Source organism: Thamnophis sirtalis, unplaced genomic scaffold, assembly GCF_051295495.1.
Source record: "Thamnophis sirtalis isolate CommonGarterSnake01/CBP01778 unplaced genomic scaffold, rThaSir2_p1.2 scaffold_2, whole genome shotgun sequence".
NCBI classification, from domain to species: domain Eukaryota; kingdom Metazoa; phylum Chordata; class Lepidosauria; order Squamata; family Natricidae; genus Thamnophis; species Thamnophis sirtalis.
Genome location: NW_028261382.1, coordinates 69,268,049 through 69,295,775, shown reverse-complemented (window position 1 = coordinate 69,295,775; position 27,727 = coordinate 69,268,049). Strand labels below are relative to the sequence as shown.

The 27,727-nt window shown below is 45.9% G+C and overlaps 1 protein-coding gene across 3 annotated transcripts; it reads left to right on the top strand.

Annotated features, from left to right (window-relative positions):
• On the top strand, positions 1–27,727 carry LOC106537828 (solute carrier family 2, facilitated glucose transporter member 11). Of its 3 annotated transcripts, XM_087705953.1 has the most exons (13): positions 25–155; positions 4,240–4,301; positions 6,008–6,106; positions 6,332–6,492; positions 6,707–6,831; positions 7,186–7,315; positions 17,050–17,198; positions 20,321–20,508; positions 20,801–20,911; positions 21,678–21,779; positions 22,054–22,129; positions 25,988–26,115; positions 26,333–27,727. In XM_087705953.1, exons 2-13 carry the CDS (start codon positions 4,287–4,289, stop codon positions 26,537–26,539), a joined length of 1,491 nt encoding a protein of 496 aa, XP_087562079.1. In that variant the 5' UTR covers positions 25–155; positions 4,240–4,286; the 3' UTR covers positions 26,540–27,727. The 3 variants fall into 3 exon arrangements, with proteins under 3 accessions (XP_013907562.1, XP_087562079.1, XP_013907564.1); XM_014052087.2 differs by lacking the exon at positions 4,240–4,301 and having other exon boundaries at positions 1–155; XM_014052089.2 differs by lacking the exons at positions 25–155; positions 4,240–4,301; positions 6,332–6,492 and having other exon boundaries at positions 6,017–6,106; positions 26,333–27,725.

Genomic DNA, 27,727 nt, shown 5'->3' with positions numbered 1-27,727 from the left:
TGCATGCCAAACTTTAACTTTAATTAAATGGGGCCAATTGCTAATTTCTGCAGTAAGAGACTTCTTTGAAAAGCAGCCCATCTGCCTTCCAGTTACAGGAAATTAGTTCCTGCTCACTTCTTAGCTAAGAGATGGCTAGCTTCCTCTCCGATCTGGTGAGTACTGGGCTACCTATAATTTACCACCACCAACTGATACACAGACATATCCAGAGAGGAAAATCTCTGGGTGCCAAACCTCAGTGGGAGTCTCCTTGCTGCTTTGTTCAGTTGATAGCCTGCCTTTCCTTTAGGGGTTGTGAAAGGAATTACCAGAGACATTCAGCTACCTGAAGGAGACATTCTCTCCCCAAATACCTACCACTTTTTGGAAGATCTGCCCCAATTTCCAGGGAAGGGGACGGTGCCATAAAAGCACATGAGGGGATGCTGAGCACCAGCTGGAGTTGGGGAGAAGGCTTTGGGATGGGAGTAGTTTAAATTAGAATAGAATAAAATAAAATAACAGAGTTGGAAGGGACCTTGGAGGTCTTCTAGTCCAGCCCACTGCTTAGGCAGGAAACCCTACACCACTTCACACAAATAGTTATCCAACATCTTCTTAAAAACTTCCAGTGTTGGAGCATTCACAACTTCTGGAGACAAGTTGTTCCACTGGTTAATTGTTCTAACTGTCAGGAAATTTCTCCTTAGTTCTAAGTTGCTTCTCTCCTTAATTAGTTTTTACGCATTGCTTCTTTTTCTACCCTCAGGCGTTTTGGAGAATAGCTTGACTCTCTCTTCTTTGTGGTAACCCCTGATATATTGGAACACTGCTATCCTGTCTCCCCTAGTCCTTCTTTTTATTAAACTAGACATAGCCAATTCCTTCTACCGTTCTTCATATTCTTTAGTCTCTAGTCCCCTAATCATCTTTGTTGCTCTTCTCTGCACTCTTTCTAGAGTCTCAACATCTTTTTTTTTTACATTGTGGTGACCAAAACTGAATGCAGTATTTCAAGTATGGCCTTACCAAGGCATTATAAAGTGGTATTAACACTTCATGTGATCTTGATTCTATCCCTCTGTTTATGCAGCCTAGAACTGTATTAGCCTTTTTTGGCAGTTGCTGTACAGTGCTGGCTTATATTTCAATGGATGTCCACTAGGACTCCAAGATCCCTCTCACAGTTACTATTATTGAGCAAGGTACCACATATACTGTACCTGTCCATGTTCTACATCCAAAAATTGAAGCTTTCCTGGGTTTGGCTTGTTATATGATCAGTTCAGTGATAAATGTGGGTAGCGGTGAAGACATTGATCAGTTTCTGAGAGCGATCTTGGTCTTTGATATGGCACCAGAGAGTTCCTTTGAAATAGAATAAAGCTTTTGTTCCCCCAACAAAAATACCCATCATGGAAATATCCCTTTTATAAAGTCAGAAACAGTAACAACTGGTATGTTCTTTCTTTTTTATCATTCAACAGTCATTAGGAAGGAAGACTTGGGCATTAGATAATTCCTGATTTGATGGCTATACCAAAGACATCAAGAAATGGAGCAATGGGGGGGGGGGGAAGCTGTCTGCAGGGAGGGAAAAGGGTGTGGGTGTGGGAGGAACTGTGCTGAGTGGGTTCCAGAAGGATGCCCAAATCAACCTCCTCCTTCAGAGCTCCATTTGAAGCCCAAGATACAGGCAAAACCCAAAGAGTGGGTCCAGACAAAATCTCTACAACTCTGAAACTCTGCTCAAAAGCTCATCCAAGGAGACAATAAATACATTGCTAAGAAATTCTATGTGCTTGTACCCTTGCTTTCATGTATTCCCTTTTCTCAATAAACTCCCTTTTCATATTTAAACTTTATTTAAAAGTTAAAGTTTATTTCATATTTAAACTTTAATGCAGAGTTTCCATTAAAACTTCCCTTATGCACATAGTTACCTAGCTACTTATTAATCAGAAAGAGTCTGATAGCATCCTCTCAGACTAAAGTGTTTGATTAAAAGGCAATCAACACAATATCATTAATAGGAGAAGGGCAAGCACACCTCATTTCACCCCTTTAGAGATCTTGAAATTATCTGTCAGGTATCCCATGCATGGGTGTCAAACTGGTGGCCCGCGGGCCAGATACATCATGTGTAGGCCCACTCCAGCTCTGCGAAGGGAAAAAACATTGTGATACATCATGTGACAGCAACGTGACACGGCGAGTTTGATACTCATGCCTAGAGTAAATCTAATTTAAATTTGATTATTTGTACATAATGCCATGATTAAAATCAATTGGGTTTTTTTTTTCCAATTCAAGCATCTAAGTTAATCTACATGAATTAGTACAAAGGAAATAGTTTTCTATTGACATGTTATATATGAAATGATCCAATATAAAGCCATGGTCAACTGTGGAAAAACTCTGCCGGTAACTCTGCAAATATGTTGTTATCAATGAGCCAGACCTCTAATTTATTGGCTAGATATTTTGCACAAATATTGCCCCTGACATTAAACAGGCTAATTGGTTTATAATTTTTAAATACTGAGAAACACTATGCCTGTGATGCAGCCCTGGTAATGCAGGAGATAAAGCGAGATTTGGACATAAGAGTGAAATGATATGGGGTCAGACTAGAGAACCTCCTGGGATTCCTTCTACTGGGGTCCCTTCTACCTTGCTATTATAAGACATTTTCTAGTCTTGTAGAAGAACACAGGAAGCTTGAATGCAGGAAGTTTAAAATGTCAAACCACACACTAGCTTTCTCACCTCAGAGTCAAAGTGCAGAGCTAAAACCACATAAGTCAGAATGAAACTAGTGCTTCCTGCATGATGCCATAATCAGCTTCTTTGCCCAGCAATAAGGAGCTTATCCAATAGAAATGTTTTAACATATTTCCATGTTAACTGTTTTGAGAAAGTTATAAGAACATGCTTCTCCCTAAGAACCTCGTTCAGATGTTAAATGCTTCCCTTGACTAGCTTTTTCTGAACCTTTGGCACCAAATAAAACTTTTGATCCTGAAAAGTCTGAGTCCCATGATTTTCTGCAACACTGGAGAAGTTGGCCACAGGAATTAAAGTTTAACCAAAATAGAAACAGTATTTCACCAAACAGTATATCTCTTTTAAAAAACTGACTCTCTGATATTGGCTTTGTCTTTAGACACAGATCCAAGAGACAATAATATCCCTAGAGATGATTCTCTTCTCCTGGGCGGGGTGGGGGGTGTTATCTGAGGGCAAAGCCAGGATAGGGACTTGACAGAGCACCAGGGTATTACATCACTAAGATTCATTGGAGAATTAGCAGAAGTGGGATAGTGTAAAGATTTTCCATTCTTCTTTAGAAAGCTCTTGTTTTCATCCCAAGTGATGTTTACCACTTCCAGAATAAGGTTGAATCCTTAGACTAGATGGCCTTAGGCACAAATGACAAGGAGTTCAGGGACGTGCAGTCACTGGAGGCAGGGGAGGTGGGGCCTCACCAGTCAAGCGAGGAAAAGGAAAGAATTTTTAAAATAATTAAAAAGGCCAGGGTAGTTGCTGCCAGACTCCAAGTCACAGTGACTTTGAGTCTGTTTAGTGTTAGCTGTAGGGGGAGGCTAGAGAACTATGGGCCTCCTTTGCATAAGGAATTTTTCACCTTTTAAGAGTTAAGCAAGGGTTAAAAAGCGAAACATTTCGTATGCAAAGGAGGAACGTGATTCTCCCGCCTCCTGATCTGGGAGCAGCGAATCATGCCTTGCAGTTGAGCGACTGCGCAATCTAGCAGCAGGAGCCTTGCTTGTAAAATGCGCCTGTGTTGGAAAAGTTCATGCCCCGAGCAAGTTCAACTCTCCAGCGTGCAAGTAAAGTTTCTTTGGTTTTTCCAAACTTTTACCATTATGTCTACGGAGAGCTTCTCAATCATTCAGATCTGCACTTTTTCCAAAGGCGAGTGGACTTTCTGGGGTCCCCCTCCTTTTCAGACGTTTCTCCTCATGCAAGAGGATAGAAGAACCGAAAGCTTCATGGATGAGAAGCGAAACGTTTTCAAAGGGGGGGGAAATACTCCAAGAAAGTCAACTCGCCTTTTGGGGAAAAAAGCACCTTTGGGACCACTTCTTCTTGGGTTAATGTGCGTGGCGTTTGGGGACTTTAAAAGGATGTGTGTTTCTCTCTTGCATTCTTTATATTTCGCTACATCCTTTGTTCAGTGTATTGATATTTCCATTGTCTGATAACTGCCAGGATGCTTTTAATGTTTTGTTACAGCCGCCCATTCCAAAACGTGATATTTCACATATTTTAAAGGAATAGTCATGGCAAAGCGAGAGGTTAGTCCACTTTAAGCTCCAAGATGGGGTTTTGCTGTTTTTGAAATGCATTGCTGTAATCCGGTGGGGCACATCGTATTTCCCTCCCTTCCTGGGCAAACCATTAAACAGTGTTTTGTTGGTGTCAGCTGACAGGGTGCATTGTAAATGGTGATCGACTGCAAATGGATGAACCATTAGGCCAGCGGTTGCTTTCCCATTGGGCTTGCTCAAAAACACATGCTGGGTTTTTTGTTTTGTTTTTTTGCTTGGCTTGGAATAGCGAGGCGTACTCGGAAGGATGGCTGCTTCTATGCCAGAGGCAATCAGTTTGGGGGAGACTCGAGTTCACATTAAAAAGAATGAGTAATATATCGTTGCTAAGACTGGCCGCCCGCAAAGGACCTCCCCAGACTTGTTTTGATGAGTGCGGGGCAACTGACGGTAGTTTGCGCCAGCTGCGCCCACTCAAACTAGCCTCAAACTAGCTTCAGTCTCCCCGTATTCAGCAAAGCAAGCCCAGGGAGGTCCTTTGTGGGCAGCCAGTCTTAGCCGCTTGCGCCCGGCACTGCGGCTGAAGTGAAGCCCCAAAGCCCCCGCTGCGACCAGAATATCTACTGCCATCTCCTCCTCCTCCAATAGCATTGCCGGATTTGCCACCCGACGCTGCGGCTGAGGTGAAGCTGGCAAAGGTCCCACCAGCGCCCCCGCCCATGGCAGCGGCATCTCCCCCTTCACTCAGAGCACCTGAGCTGGGATCCGCGCTACCCTTGCCCCCTCCTCCTCTGCTGTGCTTTTGAGGAGCCATGGGAGGGAGCGGGAGCAGGAAAAAAGGCCACAGTGCCGGGCAGCAAATGTGGTGATGCTGTTGGAGGAGGAGGAGGAGGCAGCAGCAGTTATTCTGGTGGCGGCGGGGGCTCATCGGCATCTTCAGCGGCAACCCTCTCCCCCCCGACCCCTGTGAATAAAGTGAAGTGGAGCAGATCCATGCAGATGATGTCATTGCAACATGACTGGAGGAAGAATTCTGGGAGTTGAAGTCCACAAATCTTAAAGCTGTGCCGGAGCTTCAGCGGGGCTTTCGCGCTTGCCTCACCGGCCATGAAGCTCACCGCACATCACTGAAGGAGTTATTTTCTTGTGCTTTAGGAAAAGTTTGTTCTCCGCTTTCGTCCTAAGAAGTTCTTTGTGAAGCCATGAGGAGTAACTTCTTTGGTTTTCCTTACCAAATTCCTAGTGCTGTTCTACATTCTACATCAGAAGAGCAACTATATTGTTAATAAGATCTCAACCATTTTGCCTTAAAAAGGCATAAGCTTTATGAGATCTGTTGAAGTAAATTGTAGCTCACAAAAGGCTATGCCTTTTCATCAAATAATCTGAAAAGATGTTTCCTATTTCCTTTGAATGTCTATGTACCATAGAGTAACATGACTCCCCTTCTACCATGTCTGCAGCTGCCAATTATATTTGAGGATTGCCACATGGAGTTTCTGTTTTGTATTTCTGAGCTCTCAGAGGAAGATCCCAGAGGAGAGAGTTCACTGGCGGAAGGGCTGTGAAACTGCACATTATTCTAGGTTGCAATCCAGCCTTATAGATGCCCTTCCCCTCTCTCAAGTTGTGTACATGGCTGTGAGAGAGGGAGGGGGTTGATTTTGAGGATACAGCTTTGGTAGGAAACTGGTGTCCAATGCTAGAAGCCTTAACATCTTTCTTCTTTCCAGATTCAATACCGGGGACTATTCCAAATGATCCTTGTGCTGGGAATCGGGGGCAGCTTCCCTTATGGGTTTCACATTTCTGTAATAAACTATCCGTCCCTGGTAAGTGATAGTGCCCTTTCCTTTCTTTGGGATTTTCCTTCAGTCCAAACGTTGGCGCTTTAGCCAGGGGCAGAGATGGTTCGCCATCCTGGAGTTCCATGACCTGTGGTGCCCAGAGTAGTGGGGTGGCTGGGGCATTGTGCTGGGGCAGCTGATAGGTAAACTCATGGGAAAAAGTGGAGAAACTCGTTAACTGTAAAATGAATGCATTTTCTTTATCCACAGCATATTAAAAAATTCATTAATGAGACCTGGCTGGAACGACATGGCTCACCACTGCCTCAAGAGAGTGTTATCTTATTATGGTCCTTCATAGTATCCAGTTACGGGATTGGAGGTCTCATAGGGAGTGTCTGTTGTGGATACCTCACCACAAAATATAGAAAGTAACTTCTCCACTACTTGTTATCTCCAAGTACCAAATGTTCAAAATGTTTGAAACTCTACATTGATTGTAGCCCCTTGACACCCTGTTCAGGGTATTCACATGATATGGTCAAACAAAAAATCAAGATGATGGCCACAATGCTGCCCTCCATTGTGCTATGCTGAGAAACCTCTGGAAATGCCTGTCCCTCACTGCCCCCCCTTCTGTTGCAGAAAGAAGTGCCAGATGTTCACCAACCTGATCATGCTGACTGCTGCCCTGTTCATGGGTTTCAGCAAGATGGCCAAATCTTTTGAGATGATCCTCCTTGGACGCCTCCTCTATGGGATTGGCATTGGTAGCTATATGGGATTGACACTGGTAGCTATATGGGATTGGTAGTAGTAGCTGTTGGCTGTCTTATGGATAAATCCATTGACTCAGCACGGGCAAAGTTCTGCTGTGATCAAAAGTTCTAGAGGAGAGGCTGATTCAAGAATAGTTAACTCAGAGCCCTCCTTGGCACAGGCCTCTCCCTCTCTCTTTCTCCCCTTCTGATTCACCTGATGTCATTGTAATCCTTCTCACTCATCTACCCATAAATCAGCAATGCCTCTCTGCAATGTAAGATGGTTTTAATAACATGACCTCTTAGATGATATGCTGGTCAATTTTTCAATACTTTTCTTTACAACCCTTTTCCTTTCTGAAGGGTTTTCTTTCAATATACATCCTCAATATGTGGGAGAGATTTCGCCAAAGAAGTTGCGAGGATTTACAAATGCCACGGTCGCTGTTTTTCTGACATTAGGCAAAGTTGCAGGACAAATCATTGGTCTTGGGTAAGTCCCTTTCCAAAACACACTCAATGAAAGCCATTTAAATCATCAGATGTCTGAAGTGAACATTTAATTTAAGCTTTAATTTCACAATTTTTCATTTCAGTTGAAACTGGAGCATTTGGCTTTCAACCTGAAGATGTGTATATATTATGATATAAATATTATCTTGATCATTGCTGTGCAATAGAAATTTGATCAACCATCTCTTTTTTCCTCTAAAAATAAATAGGGTGTTGGTCTAACCTGATATGCCTCTTCTCATAAGGTGGAGATAGCATCTAGGAATGGGTTGACCTTGTCTGCTCATTAATTGGACTGAGTTTGTCAGAGCTGTTTAGACACTCCTCTGTTGCTAGGGCTTCCCAGCTTTCAGTAAAGTTGAAGTGACAAACCCAATGTGTCTTGTGGTGAAGTCTTGTTTGTTTGGAATGAGGACCAGCCTCCTTCAGGGTGGGGCTGGTTGCTATCTCCACCTTATGAGAAGAGGCATATCAGGTAAGACCAAAGCCCTTTCTCCATTGAGGTAGAGATAGCATCCAGGAATGGGACATACCAAAGCTGGCTTGTCCTTATAGGTGAGCCGCAGCCTGGTCTGAAATTCCCCATCCCATGTGAAAACTCTGCAGCACTCATCAATCATATGCTGCCTTGGCAAAGTCCAGTTTATAGTGTCTGATAAAGAGAGAGGGAGGGGACCATGTAGCCACTCGACAGACCTCTTCTAAGGAAGCTTGCATTGCCCATGCTGTGGTAGTGACTGCGCTTCTGATAGAGTGAGTGGTGATTCATCCAAGTAACAGTGTGGCCTGCAGATTGTATGGTTTAGGTTTAGGTTTAGGTTTATTGGGATTTATATGCCGCCCTTTTCCCTGAGGGGACTCAGGGCGGCTTACAACCACAGGGGAGGGGAAGTGCAAGGTCAAAACAAACACTTTGTGAACAAAAGAAAAATAATAAAACACAGCTTTCATTCAGCAATCAAACACTCGGGCGGGTAATTGGAAGCCTATCCCCAGGCCTGCTGGGAGAGCCAGATCTTGAGGGCTGCGCGGAAGGTCTGGGTCGTGGTGAGGGTGCGGATCTCCATGGGGAGCTCGTTCCATAGGGTCGGGGCAGCAACAGAAAAGGCTCTCCTCCGTGTGGTCGCCAGTCGACATTGACTGGCAGATGGAATTCGGAGGAGGCCCAGTCTGTGCGATCTGATTGGTCGATTTAGGGAGGTAATCGGCAGAAGGCGGTCTCTCAAGTACCTAGATCCACTACCATGGAGTGCTTTAAAGATGGTCATCATTATCCTGAAGCGCACCCGGAGACCAACAGGCAGCCAGTGCAGCTCGCGGAGGACAGGTGTAACGTGGGCGAACCGAGGTGCGCCCACTATCACTCGCGCGGCTGCATTTTGGACTAGCTGTAGTCGCCGGATGCACTTCAGGGGCAACCCCATGTAGAGCCCATTGCAGTATTCCAGTCTAGAGATCACAAGGGCTCGAGTGACTGTTGTGAGGGCCCCCCGATCTAGGTAGGGCCGCAACTGGCGGACCAGGCGAACCTGGGCAAATGCCCCCCTGGTCACAGCTGACAGCTGGTGGTCAAAAGTCAGCTGTGGATCCAGGAGGACTCCTAAGTTGCGGACCCTATCTGAGGGGTATAAAATTTGACCCCCCAGCCTAAGCGTTGGTGTATTAGCCAAATTATTGGGGGGGAAACACAACAGCCACTCGGTCTTATCCGGGTTGAGCACCAGTTTGTTAGCACTCATCCAGTCCTTAACGGCCTCCAGACCCCGGTTCATCACGTCCACCGCTTCATTGAGTTGGCACGGGGCGGACAGATACAATTGTGTATCGTCCGCATATTGATGGTATTTTATCCCGTGCCTCCGAATGATCTCGCCCAGCGGTTTCATGTATATGTTAAATAGTAGGGGGGATAGGACCGAACCCTGAGGTACTCCACATGTTAGGGGCCTCAGGGACGATCTCTGCCCCCCCACTAACACCGACTGCGACCTGTCCGAGAGGTAAGAGGAGAACCACCGCAAAACAGTGCCTCCCACTCCCACCTCCCGCAGTCGTCGCAGAAGGATACCATGGTCGATGGTATCGAAAGCCGCTGAGAGGTCAAGGAGAACCAGGATGGACGCATAGCCTCCATCTCTGGCCCTCCAGAGATCATCGGTCAATGCGACCAAAGCGGTTTCTGTGCTGTAACCAGGTCTGAAGCCGGACTGGAAGGGGTCAAGATAGCTAGCTTCCTCCAAGGCCCGTCGAAGCTGAAAGGCCACCACTTTCTCAACAACCTTCCCGATAAAGGGAAGGTTGGAGACAGGACGAAAGTTGTTTAAGATGGCTGGATCTAACGATGGTTTCTTTAGGAGGGGTCTCACCACCGCCGTTTTGAGTACGGCGGGGAAGTGCCCCTCCCGAAGAGAGGCGGTGACAACCGCCTGGATCCAGCCATGTGTCACCTCCCTGCTGTTAGCCACCAGCCAGGAGGGACACGGGTCCAGAATACAAGTGGAGGCACTTACAGCTCGGATGGCCTTGTCCACATCCCCAGAGGCAACTTCCTGGAACTCAACCCAGAACTGATGTGGCAAATGATCCTCCTGTGTCTCAGCTGGATCTACTGCGGTGGAGTCCAAGTCCGATCGCAACCGAGCTACTTTGTCCGCCAAGAATTGAGCATAATCCTCAGCCCTACCCTGCAAGGGGTCTCCCGCATCCCTCCTATTAAGGAGGGAGCGGGTTATCCTGAACAGGGCGGCTGGGCGTGACTCGGCGGACGCAACCAAGGAAGAAATATATGATCTTTTTGCAGTTCTTAATGCTCGGACATAGTCCTTGGTGCAGGTAGTTAAGAGTGCTCGGTTTACCTCGGACCTATCGGACCTCCACTGGTGCTCTAGGCATCTCCTCCGGCGTTTCTTCTCCCGGAGTTCCTCGGTAAACCAGGGAGCTCTCCGGGATCCACTGACCCGGAGGGGCCGTAGTGGCGCAATCCGGTCGAGAGACTCCGACGCCGCCGAGTACCAGGCGGCAGCCAGAGTCTCCGCCGAACTGTGGGCGAGGGTATCAGGAATAACCCCAAGCTCCGTCTGGAACCTCAAAGGGTCCATAAGTCGCCTGGGGCGGAACCACCTGGTCGGTTCCTCCTCCCTACGGTGGGGGTTTGGCCTCCGGAAGTCAAGCCTCAGTAGGCAATGGTCTGACCACGACAGGGGTATGATCTCATTACCCCTCAGACCAAGATCACACATCCACTGCTCCGAGAGGAATACGAGGTCGAGCATGTGACCCGCTGCATGGGTTGGGCCCCGAATTACTTGGGTCAAGCCCATGGCCGTCATGGAGGCCATGAACTCCTGCGCCCCATCAGAGCGTTCACCGAGCGATGGCAAGTTGAAATCCCCCAGAACTATAAGCCTGGGGAACTCAACTGCCAGCTCGGCTACTGACTCGAGGAGCGAGGGGAGGGATGCTGCAACGCAGTTGGGAGGCAGGTACGTTAGCAGCAAACCCACTTGACCCTTGAGGTCCAACTTTATCAGCAGAGACTCACACCCGACAAGCTCCGGAGCAGGGACCCTACGAGGTAACAGAGACTCCCGGATTACAATAGCCACACCGCCACCCCTTCCCTGGGCTCTCGGCTGATGAAGCACCTGAAATCCCTCTGGGCACATCTCTACAAGGGGGACTCCTCCTTCTGTGCCCAGCCAGGTTTCAGTAATACATGCCAGGTCTGCCCTCTCGTCAACAATTAAGTCCCGGACGAGGGGAGCTTTGTGAACAACAGACCTGGCATTTAGCGACAACAGCCTGAGGCCAGGGTCCTGACTACTCGCGCCATCTGGTCTTGGAGTGGGACTCCTAGGGCCGGAAGGAGGGATCTCTGCAATGTAGCGAACCCTCCTTCCCCGGTGATGGCCAGCCCTAAGGTCCCCGCCGTATCTGCCTCTCCCTGTCACGACCGCTATGCTCCGACCCACTCCCATGTCCATGGTCCCCCCAACCACCCCGGTTCCTCCCGCCTTCCCCAGCAGGTCCTCCGAGTCAAACATACTCATTTATCCACTCTAACAATTCCCACGTAAAAATTTAAAACATATAAAATACAAGGGTAACAATTACTAAAAGTGGGCCATTCATTCAATTCCAGCCAGCTCCCATACACTCAGCATTCTATTTAAAATTGCGCAGTTATAGTATGTAATAATAATAATAATAATAATAATAATAATATGGGAACAATGGAGGAAGCGATGGTTTGCTCCTCTCCCTTCTTATGACCTGAGGAAATGTCCTAAGCCACCAAATCAAAAGTACGTAGTATATCAGGTGGCTGTAGGCAAGCGAGATTAAATATAAGACTCCAAAGTTCATAAACGACATCCGTATAGTCTTGTCCCACTGGTGGAAGTTAGCGGGCTGTATATTCGAGAGTCTCTTTCCCAAGGATATATAAGGGCCCCAATGTAGGGGACCAGAGTTCGAGGCTAACTTGCACCGCTCTTGGAGATGGAAGGAGAAATGCTGGTATTCTCGGGGCTCAGTCCTTATCCCTGTAGTCGCCATCCTCTATTTCTCCCCGCCAGTTGGCCACAGTCCTACTCCTCCTACTAGTTTAATGAGCAGGGAGCAAAGTCCGGAGGGGGCTACAACGACGATAGACAGCAAGCAGCAGATGATAAATCATAAATAATAAAATGGCGACAGATAGTACAGTGAGCAGAGATAGATCCGAGGGGGGGGGGGGCGTCTAGGGCGATAACAAGCACGTCCATTCAATCTGTAAATTCAGTGCAGCCTCCAACAACTTCCGACAGCCCCCTTGCCTTGGCAATGCATGTCCTTAGCCATCTACCTATAGTCAAGGAAGTTACTTTCCTGCCCAGGGATGAAGGCTGGAAGGACAGGAAAGGGGACTCCCAATTTCCTAAAGGGGGAAGTTCTCTATGTATATCTTGAGAGTCCTCCTGACATCCAAGCAGGGGTGAAATTCAGCATGTTCTGATAGGTTCTGGAGAACCGATAGCCAAAGAGACCATCCATTCCCTCCTGACTTGCCCTGCTACGTCCTTGAGGCTGGTGTGGGACAGATAAACCCTGCACACCACCATATCAATAATTGCTCCCAAGTGGAGCCTCCTGTTTGTTGGGTTAAGATGGTTCTTCTCTGTGCTAATAGAGAAGCCATGGTACTGCAGTGTCTGGGCTGTGACTCTCAGATCCTCTTTAGCTTGGCTGGCGGAGAAGGACTGGATCAGTATATCATCTAAATAGCACTGGACCCACACCGATATAGCCTACAGATTGGCTGCCACTGCTGCTAGGACTTTTGTGAATGCCCTGGGCACTGATGAATATCTGAATGGTAGGGCCCTATACTGATAGTGACAGCCCACATAGTGAAATCAGAGGTATTGCCAATGAAGAGGCAAGATGGGAATATGCAGATAAGCCTGTTAGATCAATGGACGTAAGGAACTCACTGTCCCATATGCCCCCCATGATGGTTTGCAACAAGTGCATCTTAAAACACCTATAAAGCAGATGGCTGTTCAGGCGTTTGAGGTCTAGAATAGCTCTCCACCCCCACCCCACCCCAAGGCTTTGAGGATCACAGATAGAATTGAATAGAACTCCTGCCCTCATTGGCCCTCTGGTACCTGCTGGATTGCTCAAATTTCCATCAGATGCTGAATTGCAGCCTGCAAGAGGGACCTCTTTGCCAGATTGTTTGAGACTGGGCATCAAATGAAAAACCTTGGGGGTGTGGAGATGAATTCAAAGGAGAGCCCCGACCTCACCATATCTCTGACCCACGCACCTGAGATGATTTTCTCCCGTCAGTTGGCAAAAAGGGCTAGGTGGCCTCCAATGGGAGGGATGGACGCATCAGTATCAGGGGCGACTGAAGTAATGACCCCCTCTGCCACAAAAGGGCCACTTGAACTGTCTACCTCTAGGTGCTCAGTCTAACTGTTGCTGCTGCCTTATTAAGACGTAACCCTTTGGTGGTCTGAAATTTGTCTGTCTGGATTCTGGACCCTGAAAAGAAGGACGTCTCATGTATGGCAGGAGGTGAAAGAAGCCCCTTCTGGTAGCAGATGACAATTTTTTTCTCTTGTCCCTGGTCTCCACCAAGATGGAGCCTAGGGATTCTCTAAACAAAGATGCCCCTTTAAAGGGGGCTGGTGCCAGGTGCCATTGTGGTGAACATCCATCTGCCACTGAGAGAGCCAGAATAAACAATGCATCACTACAGATGAAGCCATGGACTTGGATGCAAATCTAGCAGCGTTGAGAATGGCATCCGCCAGAAACATGATTGCTGCCACCAGCTTGTTGACATCCTGGTGTGCCCTGGTATCAGTCTTTGGGATCCTCTCCTGCAGCTGTCTAAGCCAGAGCAATGAGGTCCAGTTGAAGAATGAGGCTGTCGTAGATGCCCGGACCACCCACATTGCTGCTTGATGGCTCCTCTGTAAGGTTAAGTCCACCCATCTATCCTCTGGCTTCTGATATTCTTCAGGTACTCCGGGATTGGGCGGCCTATAAATTCATTAAATACAATACAATACAATGCATGGTGGAAGATGTGTAAAGAGCTGCCACTGATGTGTCTACTGTTTGAAGTATGGGTGAGTTTGGGTGCCACATTGTAAAAATGCCTATCAGTCGAGGTAGGCATAGGACCCTAGGTAGCAGAGGCCCACTGCCTTTGGATCATATCCATAAAGAGTCTAGGGCCATGATGGCAAAACTATGGCATGTGTGCCACAGGTAGCACGTGGAGCCATATTTGCTGGCACACCAGTAATCAGCTCTGGCATTCCTGCACACACCAGCCAGCTGATTTTCAGCTTTCCGGAGGGCTGGGGGAGGCTGCTTTTGCCCTCCCCATGCTTCAGGAATGCCTCGAAAGTCTAGGGAGGTGAAAAACAGGCCCAATTGGGCCAACCGGAAGTTTGGGAATAAACCTCTGGTTGGCCCGTTGGGCCTGTTTTTCACCCTCCCTGTCTCTGGAGACTTTCCTTAAGCTTGGAGAGGGCAAAAATGGCCTCACCTAGCCCCCTGGATGCCCTCCAGAAGCTGGAAATAGATGACTTCAGAACTTCCGGATGGCCTGTTGGGGCCCTCCCAAGCATCCGGAGGCTTTTCTGAAGTCTGAGGAAGCCAAAAAACGGCTGAACGGGCCAACCAGAAGTTCCGAAATGTTCCATTTTCGCGCTCCCCAGGCTTCAAAAAAGCCTCCGGACCCTGGGGAGGCATCATGTACACATGTGCAGGAGGAGTTGCATGTGCATGTGCAGGTGGGTGGGGAGGAGTGAATTGGTGTGGGCATGCATGTGTGCGCGATAGCACACGTGCAAACAATTGTGGCACACCATAAGAAAAAGGTTCGCCATCACTGGTCTAGGGGATGGAATTATCTCCGCCTCTGTGGTGTGATCTGAGAAGAGTGAATCTGCTGGGGAGACTAAGGTCTCTGTTGCAGGCACAGTAGTCTTGACCCAGAGGTTTGCTGAGGTCTTAGCTTTGAAGAGCAGCAACTTAAACAGAGCCAGTTGGAACAATCTGGTAAAGGCCGGCTGTTCAGGAATCATGCCCTCATCCTCTGACAAGTTTGCTTCCCTTATCTCTCCTTCTCTAGCTTTTGAGCAAAGGTGTTCTAGAGCCTTATCTCTTCTCTTTTCAAACTTTGAAGTAGCCTTGGAGATCCTGCGGGATTTCGCCTTTTTTGAAAGCTATGAAGCTGTGCTTGTCTCCTTTGACATAGAGGGTTGTAAAGGGGGCCCTGGGGGCTGTCAGTGGCTCCGGAGTAGCAGCTCTGTCTCTGTCAGACTTTCCCTTGCTGAGACCAACTGCTGTTTCCTCCATCTTGGCTCACTGACAGGCAGCCTAACTCACTCCTGTCAAAATGCAGTTTCATGCCCTTTTTTGCTAATTGCGGTAAAGTGTCTGACAGCTACTGCAAGGATGCCCCCATTTTAAAGTCAGGTGGTTCGTGCCTACTGAGACCACTCATGGTGATCAGGGCCTCACACCTCATACCCTCGCTGTGAACGTGACTGTTGCAGTCAGCTCTGTGCAGGGTACGAGAACTCTTGCCCAAGGAGGTGATTTGAATGCACCCGGAGCTCTAAGGAGTCTTGCACTACTTCACGACTAGTGCAATGACCAGAGAGCGCAAAGCTCTGTTCAGCAAGTGGGCTTTTGGTAAAGCTGCAACTGAGGCCACAATGCTCCCTGCTGTTTCTGTATAGTGGCATGTAATCTGCCTCCCTTATCTCTGCTGCTTGTTGTCACTATCTTGTCTGATTGCTGGCAGTACGAAGAAAAAGCATGAAGCTCTTAAAATGGTTGCCACTATAGATGGAGCCTTGGGAGAGATAACCTGCATCACGACAGCCTCGAAAAACCTGGCCTTGGCTTGTAGACAGGCCAGGGGGGAGGGGCTCAATGTCTTTTCAAAGTGGCTGGCTAGAGGCTGGGGTGGAGTGAAGCTCCTGTTGCCCTGTAGGCTCTAACAATTTCAAATGAGCCTTTAAACTGAGCATGAAGCTCAGCCAGATATCAGAGGCCTTTGTAATCAATAGTTTACACTGAAATATGCCCCTCAGGGCTTGAGCCAAAGCTCTGCCACTGAGGGGAAACCAGTGACTCTATCTGTGAGAGGGAGTCAGCTAGCAGTACTCATGGATTACAAAATAGTTCAATTCCTTGCTAATACTATGTCTTTGTTTTTTTCTAGAAATACAATTCAGAGAAGGTTTGACACGTCCGTCCACACTGAGGGACTGAGTCAAAAGCTGGGAAGCCCTAGAATCTGGGGAGTGTTTAAACAGCTCTGTCAGACTCAGTCCAATCAGCGAGCAGACGAGGTCAACTCATTCCTGGATGCTATCTCCACCTCAATGGTAAAGATGATGCAAAAATATTTTGAATATGTTATGGCAACATATGGTTTACCATTCTAAATTGTAGAATCTTACGTTTCCACCTTCTTGGATGCAATTTCATTCCACAGAATTTCAGATAGGCCAAACTATAAGTCTTTTATTGCTTACAATAACAATGGCTTTCCAGTGGAAAGAAAACCTCAAATCTTATTCCCATCTTTTATAATAGCACAATAAAAATATTACCTTCATGTTGGCTCATAATAAGACAGATTATTTGCTATTTAAACATATCTGGATTATCTACTTCAGTTCAAATTTCAATTTTAAATGCCATTCAGTCATTGGAAGAGGGATTTTCTTCCATCTTTCCTTGGTGAAGGTGGTAAGAAGATTGCATAATTTCCCCATATCTTATCCATGCTGCGTGGCACGGTGGCTCAGTGGTTAAGACACTGGGCTTGTCAGCTGGAAAGTCAGCAGCCCAGGTCTGAGACCCAAGCTCCACATGATAGGATGAACAGATAAATTGGTACCACTTTGGTGGGAAGATGACAGTGGTCCATGACATCGTGCTGGCCATGGAAATGTCTTCGGACAGTGCTGGCTCAATGGCCTTGAAATGGAGATGAGAATTGTCCCTTGTCAATGACTAGCAAAGTAAAATCTGCAGGGGGACCCAATTATCCCTACTGAGTGTCCTTGACTCTATAGAGACTCACAAAGTGGGGTGAATACTGTAGTGAGCAAATAAAGTCTGGTGGAGAAAAGCCAAAGCCTTCTCTCTGCTGGTGCAGTACAAATTACGTTTGCTCTTTTTCTGCAGGGAGATTTTGGGCACGGAGTCCTTGTGGCCCCTGCTGTTGGCTTTTAGTGCGCTCACAGCCACAATCCAATTGGTGACACTCCCATGCTTTCCTGACTCCCCACGGTACCTTCTGATACAGAAAGGCAATGAAGAGGCCTTCCTGAAAGGTAGGAGGATCCTTCTTCTGCAGCCAAATGGGGAACAGGGCTGGAATATGCTATTACACTTGGAAGCTTGTCAGATCCAGCAGTCCTCTGCCTTGGAGGCAAGCAGGACCATTAATGCAGTTGAGGAGAGAGAGGGTATGTGGGATCTGCTCTTACAAAGAGAGGAAGTGGGAAGGGAACATCAAACTCTCTTGCCTGATACCTGGCAGAGCAGCCACCAAGGAAACCTGAGAGAATTGTGTTTTTCCATCGCCATGCCTATGCTCCTGAACTGAAAATTAATTAAAAAGGGATGGAATTAAAATGCCAGTTGAAAACAAATTAAGTTTCATCACAGAGGATACTTATAAGCATCTGGGTTGCTCCAGCAATCAAATAGCATTAGACACTTTGAGGCCAATACAGTATAACTAAGGAATATACAGAAAGCATAAGGAAAGTCCTGAAATCCATGCTTAATGGTAGAAATACTGTTAAAACCATAAACACTTGAATTAGTCCACTTCTTCAATCCTTTGCAGTAATTATACCCTGCCATCACTGCCCTCTAGGACAGTATCCTGTTCTGGACAATCTCTTCTTTAAAACCTCCAGTGATAGAGCACCCACAACTTGTGGAGGGAAACTGGTTGTTAATTGTTCTGGCTATCAGGAAAGTTCTCTGTGCTAGATCTCTCCTTGATAAATTTCCATCCATTACTTCATGTCCTGCCTCTCAGGTGCTTTGGAGCATACACATTAGGAGCATAGGTTGACCCTTTCTAATAAAGGAAGAAATATTGAAAAGCAATGAAACCAAGGAAGTAGGTAAGAACAAGCAACTGACGACAAGTCTAGCTCTTGCGCTTACTGGACAATCCCACAGTTACGAAGGCTGCACTGGTTATCAGTTTCTTCTCGAGTGCAATTCAGCTGAGAGTCCAGAATGGAAGCAACTTGGGAGGCAGAAGTGGAATGAAGGATGAAAGGAAGTTGCCCAAGAAAGTATGAAAGTAGAAAGGAAAAATGAAATTTGAAACACACCTTGATAGAGGCAGGTAGCTTGACTTGGTACACAAGATTAATTACAGATTCAATAGGAAAGGGACTAATAAATTTGTAATCCAATTTTTTGCAAGGTGGCGGCATGTCAAGTAGAAATCAAAACGTAATTGCCAGTTTGTAAACTGGGATCAGATGATGATGCTTGTCTATAAATGTTTTGTAAATCTCTTTAGCTATCTTAAGTTGATTTTGCAAGACTTGATAAATCATTATCAAGATAAATTATACACATTAGGAGTAACAATAACATGGGTGAAAGATTGGATAGAGCTAAAGAATAAAAGAATTTTGATCTTAGAAGGCCATGATTTGCAAGCAGGTTGGCATACATTCCTATGGGATGATAAAAATAAAACACACAAATATTTTCAAAAACATTTAATTAGAAGAGCGTTATTGCAAAACTGGCTCAAAATAAAAAAAATCCATTATGTGAAAATCCCGAATTGGCTATCACTGACAGAAAGGACGATCCATCCAAATTTTATAGATATAAATAAAATGCTAAGATACAAAGACATAATTGACAGACAGGGAAATTTAAAAACAATTGAAGAATTGGCAGAACAAAACATGAAAGTTGACTGGCTAACGTACTTGCAAATCAAAACTAAACACAATGATACTAAAATATATGTCATCAAAACAGAACCACACAAATTGGATAAAATAATTCACAGCTCAGATAGAAAGATGATAGGGAGAATATATAAATTATTCCTGATGCATAAAATGGAAGAGGAAATTGTGAAAGAACAAATGATAAAATGGGCACAGAACTTTGGCTATAATATTGAATTGGATAAATGGGAAAAATTTTGGGGAACAAACTTTAAAATGACACTAACAGTTGCATACAAGGAAAATCAGTACAAAATGTTTTACAGATGGCATCTGGCACCAACAAGGTTAGCTAAAATCTCAACAAATACCTCCCCCAAATGCTGGAAAGGTGAATCAATACATGGAACATACTACCACTTTGGGTGGACCTGTGAGGAGATTAAAAAAAAATTGGAAAAGGATCAAAAAGTGGCTAGAGGTAATAACAGGTGTTAAAAAAGAATGGAAACCTGAAGTTTTTTTACTAGGAATAATGACTGCGAAATGCAAAAAAGAAATCCAGTATTTAATATTACATATAATTACGGTGGTGAGGATTCTCTAAGCCCAGAAATGGAAAAACAAATTAATTCCAAGCGAAGATGAAATAATAAGAAAGGTTATGGACTGTGCTGAAATGGACAAATTAACAAAAGAAATCCAGGGAAAAGAAGAAACAGAATACTACCAGATATGGGTGGATGGAGGAAAGAAACAAGGATCAATGAAGGAAGACAGCAAAGCCCAAAAATAGTAGTTAAGGAGAATAAACACATATATATGTATCCAAGTGGTTTAAATTTACTACAGGTAATCAGCCAATATAGCAGACAGATGAGTAAGATAGGAGGGTTAAGAATGGTGAAATGCAAATGAAATATAATAGAAGGCGAAACAATATAAGGTGAGCGATATCGATTGGTAATTGCTATTAGAAACAACAGGAAGCTCCTGTTCATATTGTATGGTGTAAATGTGGTGTACGTCTAAGTTTTGTGTGTGTGTATTTTACATGTTTGCAAATAAAAAAAATTTTTTTTTAAAAAAAAGATAAATCACCACTAATACTTAAAAGTTATCCACTGCTGAATTAGAAGAAGGGGTGTGGGAATGAAAACCAAAGATACCATACTTAGTAGGAAAAAGAGACATATGAATTGTTGTCTGATGTGCAGTTATATGCATATTCTGCAATTAGCAAATGTTCCACCCATTTATCTTGCTGGAAATTTAGAAAACAAGATAGACTTACTTTTCTTGAGAAACAGGCACAAGAGTAAGCCTGAAGAACAGTTCCAAGCTGGCAATAAAATTATCAATCTTAGATATAAATATTCACATAACTTTGCCCCATCTCCATAACAGATTCATGGATGGATTGTCCATATCTCAATCTCAAGTGTATATTGACCTAGGGCCACCTAAGTGGGCAAAGGGATACAAGGGAGCCATCATGCATGTCCTTCTTTCCACAGCCATCAAACAACTCTGGGGTGAGGGGGACCATCAAGCTGAGATTGATGACATCAAGAAAGAAAAGGCTGCCATGTCTTGCACAAAAAGTCTCCGAGTCCTAGAGGTGCTGAAGGCCCAATCACTGCGCTGGCAGCTGTATGTGACAATCACCGTCATGAGCACCCTGCAGCTGTGTGGCATCAATGCAGTTAAGTCTTTGCGCAAAGGAATCCCACAACTGCTGCTGTCCTCTGTCACTGTTGGCAGAGAGTAACACAACCTGTGGCTCAGCCCATCACAAAACCCAGCTTGGCAAGATCATAGAACCATTTGAGGGGGAAATTTTTTTATTTGGTGCAGGCTGATTTGGACTGATCTCCCCTACTTAAAATTATTAATTGGACCCAAGGCCCCTTTTCTTTTTAAAAAAAAAAACTTCCCCTTCTCTCTTCCTTCCCTTAAAAACACTGCGTATCTTCTCATTTTTTGTTCTTTTCTAGATCTACTTCTACTCGTTTGAAGTTTTTCGCACAGCCCAGTTTGAAGAAACCCTCATTCCATACATTGCACTGGGTGTTGGCATCTGTGAGTGCTTCTCATCCATTTTGTGCGTAAGTTCAACAGGACATACAAGAAGGGATGACCTTGTTAAAGAGGGGCAGAACCATGCCTTCCTTTTTCTCAAATCAGGTTGAAGATGGTGGTTAGTGCTGGCCCCATTATTCTTTGCTGATAGTTGGTTTTCTATGAGACAGATATAAGTTATTAACATCAGCTGTGTGGCTGCAATTATGTATTTTAAAGATATTGGATGGCTGTCCAATTTGTCTGAAATGGTCTAGGGCCTCCTGCTTGAGCAGAGGGTTGGTGTAGAACAGGGGTGTCAAACTTGATTTCATTGAAGGGCACATCAGGATTGTGTTTGACTTGGGGGGTGGGAGGCATGGGGGGAGGGTTTGGCCAGCTCAATGTCACTTAGGTCAGGGGTGCCTGTGGTGGCCTGAGTGCTCTGCCTGTGAAAATGGACTCCTGAGCTCTGTTTTTGGCTGCGACGGCCTCATGCAACCCTCTGCCAGCTAAAACAGAGCTCAGGAAGGCCGTTCACAGCCCCCCCCCCCAAGCTATGTTTTCATGAGCAGAGGCACCATGGGCCAATCCTCTGCTGTTTCCAGGGTGCCCCATGGGCCAGATCTAAGCACCCGCAAGCCAGATCCAGCCTTTGGGTCTTGAGTTTGACACCCCTGGTCTAGAAGACATCCAAAGTCCCTTCCAACTCTTATACTTTTAATTAATAGATTTTGTAGAATAGTTGTTAGTATTCCCACAATTAGCTCATCAAAATGTATTTTCTCTTTATTTCCTCCTCTTGCATTTCAGAGTTCTCTGATTGAGCGTTTTGGGCGGAAACCTCTACTATGGGGAGGATATGCTGCCATGGTGCTGGTGCTGGCTGCACTCACAGTAACCCTTTCATTCCAAGTAAGGGAGGTATTTTAGTGTTTTTTTCTGGCAAAAGCGGAAGTGTCTGTTTCTCCCAATGGTGAGATATAGCAAAATGAAAATGGGGTGGATGGCAAAATGAAGACCATTCAGATATGCTTTGTGGGCATATTTCAGGAGCCCCATTATAGACCAGGAAGGCTAAATGTCCCCTTAATCCAATTTGATACCTCAAATTTCCAATTGCCATAGCAATAGCCAGGAATCGGAGTGTGGTTGCTGTTACATTTAAAGGAGCCTTTTTTCATTCTAGCATCGCTATTTTTGGATGCACTACTTGAGTGTCATTTTCATCTTCCTCTTTGTCATCTTCTATGGAATTGGACCTTGTGAGTATCTTCATCCAGGACAGATTACTGTACGGCTTGGATGGGGAAGAACATTGCCAACCCAAGATCAAATGGCTGTGGGGTTTGGGCCACTCAGATCTGGGGGTACTCCATCTTTGATCTTGAATGGAATTGCACTCTCTTCAGATGTGATGCACAATTTGGGGATCTTCCTGAACTTACAGTGCAGCTCAAAAAGAAGTGGTAGCTATAGCCAGAAAGGCCTTTACACAGTTTCATCTGATGTGCTAGTTGTGCCCTTTCCTAGATCCAGAGGTGCTTCAGTCACTTGTGCCTTGGTCACCTTTCGGCTTGACTATTATGCAGTCTGCACTAGGCTGCCCTTGAAGACCCCTGGAAGTTCCATCTGGTCCAGAATACACAGACATTGACAAGCATGCTTCAATAGGTCCATGTAACTACTCTGCTAACCCTAACCTAATTCTGATTGCCAGCTTGCTTCCTAGTGCAATTCACTACTTCTAAAACCATACCGTGCTTAGGGCTTGGTTACCTGAGGGACCGTCTGTCACCCACAGTACAGCTATTTTAATCTGTTGGCACAGGCCAGGTTCCTTCCATTAAACATCATTTATCAGGACTGTCTCTGTAGCAATCCTGGCCCTCTGGAACAAGGCTCTCCTTGAGATCCATTGTTGTGGGGGAGTGTCTGTTTGTATGAGTGTGTACATCTGAGAAGGCTGGGACTATAACCGGGTACCGGGTACCTCCTACACTGAGTGCTTTGCAGAAGTGTTAGGGGGGCCTGGTTTAACCCCCAGCCTTAGAATGTATGGTTCGAAGGGCTTGCCAGGGATGTCGATCGCTGTAGGGGAGGGTGGGGGCCCTATGGACACGGGAGTGGGTCGGAGCATTACGGTCCTAACTGGGAGGGGCAGATATGGCGGGGACTTTAGGGCGAGCCATTACCGGGGAAGGAGGGTTCGCTATGTTACAGAGATCCTTCCTTCCGGCCCTATCCGTCCCACTCCAAGGCCAGATGGCATGAGTAGTCAGGACCCTGGTCTCAGGCTGCTGTTGCTAAATGCCAGGTCTGTGGTTCACAAGGCTCCCCTTGTCCGGGACTTAATTTTAGACGAGGGGACAGACCTGGCATGTATTACTGAAACCTGGCTGGGCCCGGAGGGAGGAGTTCCCCTCACCGAGATGTGCCCAGAGGGTTTTCAGGTGCTTCACCAGCCGCGACCCCAGGTAAGGGGTGGGGGAGTGGCCGTTGTTATCTGAGAGTCTTTAGTTCCTCGTAGGACCCCTGCTCCAGAGCTTGTCGGGTGTGAGTCCTTGCTGGTGAGATTGGACCCTGGGGGTCAAGTGGGCATACTGCTAACGTACCTGCCTCCCAATAGCGTTGCAGCAGCTCTCCCCTCACTCCTTGAGTCAGTAGCCGAGCTGGCAGTTGAGTTCCCCAGGCTTATGGTGCTGGGTGATTTCAACTTGCCTTCGCTCGGCGAGCACTCTGATGGGGCACAGGAGTTCATGGCTTCCATGACAGCCATGGGCTTGACCCAAGTAATTTGGGATCCGACTCACTCGGCGGTTCATACACTTGACCTCGTATTTCTCTCGGAGCAGTGGAGTTGTGATCTTGGTCTGAGGGGTATTGAGATCTTGCCTCTGTTGTGGTCGGACCACTGCCTACTGAGGCTCGACTTTCGGAGGCCAATCCCCCACTGTAGGGAGGAGGAACCGATTAGGTGGTTCCACCGCAGGCGCCTTATGGACCCTATGGGCTTTCAGACGGCACTTGGTGTTATACCTGATACTCTCGCCCGCGATTCGGTTGGGACTCTGGTCGCTGCTTGGAACTCAGCGGCGGCAGGGGCCCTTAACCGGATTGCACCTGTACGGCCGATCCGCAGCAGTGGATCCAGGAGGGCTCCTTGGTTTACTGAGGAACTCCGGGAGATGAAGTGCCAAAAGAGACGCCTAGAGTGCCGCTGGAGATCCAGTAAGTCCATGTCAGACCAAGCTTTATTAAAATCCTGCATCAGAGCCTACCTCCGGGCAATCCGGACGTCAAAAAGAACTCATATTGCCGCTCTGATAGCTTCTGCTGAGTCATGCCCAGCCGCCTTGTTTAGGATAGCCCGTTCCCTCCTTAAAGGGAGGGATACGAGCACTCCCTTACAAGGTAAGGCTGAGGAGTTCGGTCAATTTCTCATGGATAAAGTGGCTCGGCTTCGGGCAAACCTGGACTCCAATTGCGCAGAGCCAGCCGAGGTACCGGGGAAGGGTCTTGAGTGACATCGTTGGATTGATTTTCAGTCTGTTACCCCTGAGGAAGTGGACAAGGCCATCGGAGCAGTGAGTGCCACCACTTGTGTACTGGACCCGTGTCCCTCCTGGCTGGTCGCGAACAGCAGGGAGATGACACGGGGCTGGATCCAGGCGATAGTGACCGCGTCTCTCTGGGAAGGGTCCTTTCCCCCCCTTTAAAGGAGGCGGTGGTGAGACCCCTACTGAAGAGACTGTCCTTGGATCCAGCCGTTTTAAATATCTATCATCCAGTCTCCAACCTCCCCTTTGTTGGGAAAGTTGTTGAGAAAGTGGTGGCCTCTCAGCTCCGTCGGTCCTTGGAGGAAACCAATTATCTAGACGCCTTCCAATCTGGTTTCAGGCCTTGCTACAGCACAGAAACTGCTTTGGTCGCACTGACCGATGATCTCTGGAGAGCCAGAGATGGGAGCCGTGCCTCCGTTCTGGTTCTCCTGGACCTCTCAGTGGCCTTCCATACCATCGACCATGGTATCCTGCTGCGGCGGTTGCGAGAGGTGGGGATGGGAGGCACCGTTCTTCGGTGGTTCTCCTCCTACCTCTCAGGCAGGTCACAGTCGGTGTTGGTTGGAGGACAGAGGTCGACCCCTAGGCCCCTTATTTATGGGGTGCCACAGGGGTCAGTCCTGTCCTCCCTCCTGTTCAACATTTACATGAAGCCGATGGGAGAGATCATCCGACGGCACGGGATAAGATACCACCAATATGCGGACGATACTCAATTTTATTGTAATTTCCTTCTTTTGAATGTTGTGATTAGCTTCATCACTGGGAGTCAGTTGACATACAAATTTGACTAATAAATAAATGGAGTTTGTGATCAAGGACCTTATAACTCTGCTCTAAGCAATCTGCTTTTCTGTTGTTAGGCACTCAATACCTTACATGAGGTGTGTCCCTTAATCCTCCCCAGACACACAATAATGGTTTCTGGAATGATGAGTTCTTATTACCATATTTTTTAGAGTATACAACGCACCTTTCCCCCTCCTAAAAGACCGTGGAAATGTTGGTGCTTCTTACACACTGAATACAGCCATTTTTGGCCTCTGGAAGCCCCACCCCACATCCCATTTTTGTGAAAAAATGGGCAAAAAATGGGCCGCTTTTCACCAAAACGGTGGCATTTTTGCCTTCCCACACTCCCCAGAAGTACTCTGCAGGCTTCAGCATGGCTGTGGGAAGGGAAAAATGCCCCTGTTTTGGTGAAAAATGGGAGCATTTTTGCCTTACCCCTGCTGAAGCCTGCAGAGTGCTCCTGGGGGCCGGGGAAGAAAAAAAATTCTTACTTACCTCTTTGAAATCTTGGTGCATCTTATACACCGGTGCATCTTATAGTCCGAAAAATATGGTAAGTGAATGCAATAAGGCTGCCTGCCTGATTTTAGGAATGAACAGCAGGAGCCCAAGATGACTTATTCTTACTTCCCTCAGAAATGCATCTATCCTTGCCCAGTCCATCCATGGCTACAAGAAAACCTTTCTCATCACTCTTCCCACAGTTGGAGGCCTTACATGAGCACTGACTCTGTCATATTATGCATTCTTCCTCTCCCTCTTTGCTAGCTGGTGCCACAATATCAGTTATGGTGGAAATCTTCAATCAAACATACCGTCCATCTGCCTTTGTAATTGTGGGATTTATCAACTGGATGGGGCTCTTTCTGCTTGGGATGATCTTCCCATTCATTGTGGTAAGAGTAACTTGATTTGGCCAATGCACCTGAGTCACCAAAAGAACCAGATGTTATATACACACTGGCTTAACTGCACAACAATATGAAATAGAAATGGATAGGGCTTGTTTAATGAACTAGATCCAGACCTGTATTGGCCTGTCCTTAAATAACCCTGAAGAATGCAACACTGTGTGCCTTTATTAGGTTTTAATTTTCCTTTCTCTGTTTTCAGGAATATCTTGGTCCCTTCTGCTTTCTGATTTTTATGGGGATCTTGGCTGTTTCAAGTGTAATCATCTACTTATATCTTCCAGAAACAAAGGGAAAATCTATTCTTGAAATTACAATGGAGTTTAATAAGCTAAATTATGGAAAGAAACAAGTTTTTCTCATAGAAAATAGTTCTCCAAAGGAAACTGTACTTTGTACCAAACTTTAACGCTTGAACTGCAAAATCTCTGTATTTTGAGAACTGTACAGCACATAAAATTTACCAATCACAACACTAAAGCATTTGTTCTGAAATGCTGCATAGCTTCACAAAGAGAAAAATCCACTTCTACATTTGAAGAACATTTGATGTGTCATATTGTACGCTGCACTACAAACAAAGCCCGTCTTCTCAGTTTAAGTCCAGAGAGTATAATCATATTAACTGGCTAACACCTGTATATTTTTGACTATATCCAGCAGACACCCTACATCAATAGTTCTTAAGCTATTTGACCCAATTATCCCTTCTCTTTGTTTTGAAGAATGTCTTTACTCCCATAAAAAGAAAACATTTTACAGAAATGGTTTTTGCAGTGATAGTTCTGAACTGTATCTTTGACTCACAAACAAGTAATCATCATTACTCCCAATGCCAGTTGACAGGAGGGGATAATGAAGTCAACTATTTCTTCCTGGGTGCTGTTATACTGACATACTCAAGAAATAGTATCAGCAAGGAAATTCTTCCCCCTTGGCAAGTACCTGTGGGGAGGGAACCACACCAAGACAGTGTAGTCACAAGGCAAGCAAGATCAGAAACCTCTAAAGTGATATCACCAAACAGAACCAGACCAGAAGCCTCTAGGAAAACTAGAAACTGAATCCAAAAGCAAAATACCCCAAAGAAATTGAAGAATAGGAAAACAAGAAATTTCTAAAGAAATTAAAAACTCAGACACATTAGAATAGGAAGACATTGAAACAGATCTCAAAGAAAAGAACCAAGTCAGAGTAATTAAAGAAGCAAGGCAGACAAGAAAAGAAACCTTTAAAATACCAAAAATCATTACAAATTACAAACAATACACAAAACATGCAGGTTGGGAGGAAGTAAATTCCAAAAGGGGAACAAACAAAGAATCTGGGACATGACACCAGGAAGAGAATTAGCTGTAAAACATGATTTGGGAAAAAGCTGACACCAAGTCTGGAGTAACAAAAAACGATACTTAAGGCCCATCCACACCCCTCTGCAGATTCAAACAGGCTAACATTTACCTCTTCCCCTCCCACTGAGATCACTTCCAGGGATGGAGGAAAAAACAAACACAGACCAGGATGAGAACAATTAACTAATCATAAACACAAAAAGAAGCACACAAAAGCTATAGAAATCAGACCGAAAGAAAAGAGT